Source organism: Leptidea sinapis, chromosome 40 (genome assembly GCF_905404315.1).
Source record: "Leptidea sinapis chromosome 40, ilLepSina1.1, whole genome shotgun sequence".
Classification (NCBI taxonomy): Eukaryota; Metazoa; Arthropoda; class Insecta; order Lepidoptera; family Pieridae; genus Leptidea; species Leptidea sinapis.
The window spans coordinates 8,641,848-8,645,215 of NC_066304.1; the positions used below are offsets into that span (position 1 = coordinate 8,641,848).

General features: G+C 39.0%; 1 protein-coding gene across 1 annotated transcript; it reads right to left on the reverse strand.

The window, feature by feature from the left end:
- Positions 1 to 1,983: 1,983 nt before the first annotated feature.
- On the reverse strand, positions 1,984 to 2,370 carry LOC126976299 (cytochrome b5-like). The gene has a single exon (XM_050824569.1). The coding sequence runs from the start codon at positions 2,368 to 2,370 to the stop codon at positions 1,984 to 1,986; it is 387 nt and encodes a 128-aa protein (XP_050680526.1).
- Positions 2,371 to 3,368: the final 998 nt, after the last annotated feature.

Sequence of the window (3,368 nt, forward strand, 5' to 3'; positions counted from 1 at the left end):
ACCAAAACATCACTGAAGTCGGATAGTATGCACGTTGCACTTTGTCGACTAATTGCGAAGTTTACTGCTTTGACCACCTTTTTCGTTCGAACACTACGTGGACGGCCAGATCTTTTTTGTCGTAAAACAGAGGTCTCATTGTACCTATTAGGTAATGAATAACCCAGTACACAAACATTTTACAAATACCAAGCGTATTGAGAGTTTTAAAAATTGCATCTTGCTACATACCTACTTTGTGTAATGCAATCACAGCGATTCGGTTCACTTTATCAGCCCACTCCATTTTAATATCGCAAAATATTGTACTGTAGTGGCGCCAAAATGAGAAAACTCAATGAACAATCATATCAAAATGAAAGATTCCAAATTCAAATGTACTTATTTGTTTGTATATTTTGTTTATTTTTAATTGTAACAGTATTTATGGTCAGACTAAGTATTTAATACAAATTTGTTCCCATTGTGATTAGATGTCAGTGAATTTAATATTTTTTATCAACTATGTTACAATTACTATAGTATATATTATCAATGCAAGTATTGGATGAAGAAGTTATTCGAGTTGGTCATTAAAAGTGTTTATCATATCAAAACATGTAAAAAGATTTAGAATTTTTAGTGAATATCTTGATCTTACTATATTGAAATCACCCTATAATTAATTTATTACTGCATAGTTAGTTTAGTTACATAGCTTTTTCAATACCTGTTCCATAATAATTTCAAATTCATCATGATCACTATGTGTTGGTCAATAAACACATAATAATAAGATGCTCCAGTTCAACACATGATAATTTAATTAGGCGTTCATTGGACAATAATACAATATCTTTTCTCTCTTTACACTTTAGTGTGTCCTTGGCAATTATCAAAGAACCACTATGAATTGCATTTTGTCTAGAAAATCTGCTTACAATTTTGTAATTATAAATACTAAATAAAATCCATTAGGTACTCTTAATCCAATGCTCTGTGACACAAAACAAACTAATGTTGTTATTATTAAAAAATAAATATTGTCTTAAAATTTGCCAAAAAAGCCATGAATATGAATGATAAATTCTATTAAAATAACGATACTTATGCATACTTTGTCTTAAATTCTTGTTTAAGTCCTGTAAAGAGGATTTGGTGTTAGATAAAAAATCATTCCTCTTTAAAATGTTCCACTTGTATTCGGCTGAGTATCGTTCATTTTCTCCTAAGAATTAAAGATACTTTATCATGGATCCCATAGTCAAAACCTCACATTACAATGGGACTACACGGGAAGGACCAGCTTTCGAACAAAAAAAATAATCATTTAAATCGATTCACCTAGTCAAAAGTTCTGAGGTGACAAACATAAAAATACATTCGAATTGAGAACCTTCTCCTTTTTTGAAGTTGGTTAAAATATAGATCTATTGCAAGATACCTGTTGTACTAAATACGTTCGGTTGACCCACTGTCAGTACACGTGCCCATACTATAATTATAGGTATGTAGTGGCGAAAGGTCCACGTGGCCTTGTGGCTAACCTGCCGAGTGCTGGGTATCATTAATATGTGTGTCGGTAAGACGTCACACGCAACCTTCAACAAAAACAACTTGCTTAACATAAATATTTAATATGTATTTAATAACAAAACAAAATATTTCAATTTAGGATAATTTTTTGCTAATTCCAAGATTAGTTTTTATGGCTATTAATTGTTATAGGTTTAAATAAATTTTAATAATTGAACAAAATAAAAAATATTAAGATATTCAAATATTACTTATACTTATTGTTAATTAAACAGTAGCATGAAGAAGGTCTTCAGATAAAACAATCATAGCCTGCAGCAGGTCCGCTGCCGATACCGTCCCAAAGGTTCCAATGTCCATTATAAAGAGTTTCCAAAACATAGTGAGCCGCCAGACTGGTCCCCGCCGACCGAGCACCACACGGCGACGTCACACCACCCAGTAACAGCGGGCACGTCGCGGGCGGGCCTACAGCACGTAGAGGTAGGCCCAGGTGGCCAGCGCGGCCATGGCCAGCGGCGGACCCAGCACGTGCAGCAGCGCGGCCCAGGTGAGCGGCCGCCCGGCTCCGCCGACCTCCTGCGGCCGCGCCAGCACGGGCCAGCGGTCCTGCTCCACCAGCTCGCCCAGCCGGAAGCGCTCCCGCAGCGCCAGCGCGTCCTCGCTGTGGCCCACTTCGTGGAAGCAGCGCGACGCGTCCCGGCCCGCGTTGGTCAGCAGCACGTCGGCGCCGCCCGGGTGCTCCTCCAGGAAGCCGCTCACGTCGTACACCACGTTGTCGATGATGATGGCGGCCTCGTGGCGCGCCGTGCGTCGCTCCACCAGCTGCCGGGTCCACTGCGAGTCCTCCGCCATCGCGAGACGCCTGCGCCGCCGGTCAGTGCGGGTCGCAAACTGGCCGGCGACGTGTCGACAGTCTGACGAACAAACACGACACACTTACGTCAATGGTGAGGTGATGACACTCATGAATAAAACAACAGAAACGTCCATGAACAAGTACTTGCTTAACCAATAATTGATTTATGAACAAAATATGCACAAGAGCGAGGGGGCCTAGGTATGTGCACAGAGGGCGGCGGCCGGGGTCACACACGTGTCACGTACACCCGCGCCCCTCCCGTCATACCAGACGAACTTCTTACCAGTCCGTAGACCACCGCGCGCTCCAGCTGGTGTCCCACACTTGTGACTCGGGCCCGTTTGATGTACATCCATGATTCATAAAGAGCTATCTCCCACCTACCATCACTTATTGTTCGTGGACGCGATGTCGCCATCCCTCCCATAGATATGTCTCTACGATATTATGACTTTATCTCGTTTAATTTAATAGCTTAAAAATATTTTATATGTTTTATGTCTAAAATATGAAAGTTCTTATTTTTAATAATTACTAATGAATTTCTCCCATAATACCTTTATTTATAACTACTTATTTATTTACGGTGTGTGTAGATTGACTCCTTTACAGTACTCAACAACTCTTGTGTTTGTTTTTATTTGTTTACATTTACTTTATTTTTACTTACCCCTGTAAGGTATTGAATATTTTTGTTGCATTACTTTACATAATAAGTATTGTTATTGAAATTATTTGTAAAACGATGTAGTCGTAAATGTTGATTTAAAGAGTGACAATGAGTATCTTGCCACTTTTTCTCATTAAAGATCAACCTTTTCCGAAGTAGTGGTAAATGTAAAAAGAAAAATAACCTTTGACATTCAATGGTGTCATTTCCTCGAGCCACATGAATAAAAAAACCAAGTTTAAAAAAACCGACTTCGAAAACTGAAAAGTATTGTGGCACGTCGGTTTTTTAAACGTAGTTTTTATTTTATTTTTTACTTTT

Coding starts and splice junctions, on each gene's coding strand:
- LOC126976299 (XM_050824569.1), bottom strand. CDS start 2,370: ATGGCGGAGGACTCGCAGTGGACCCGGCAGCTGGTGGAGCGACGCACG.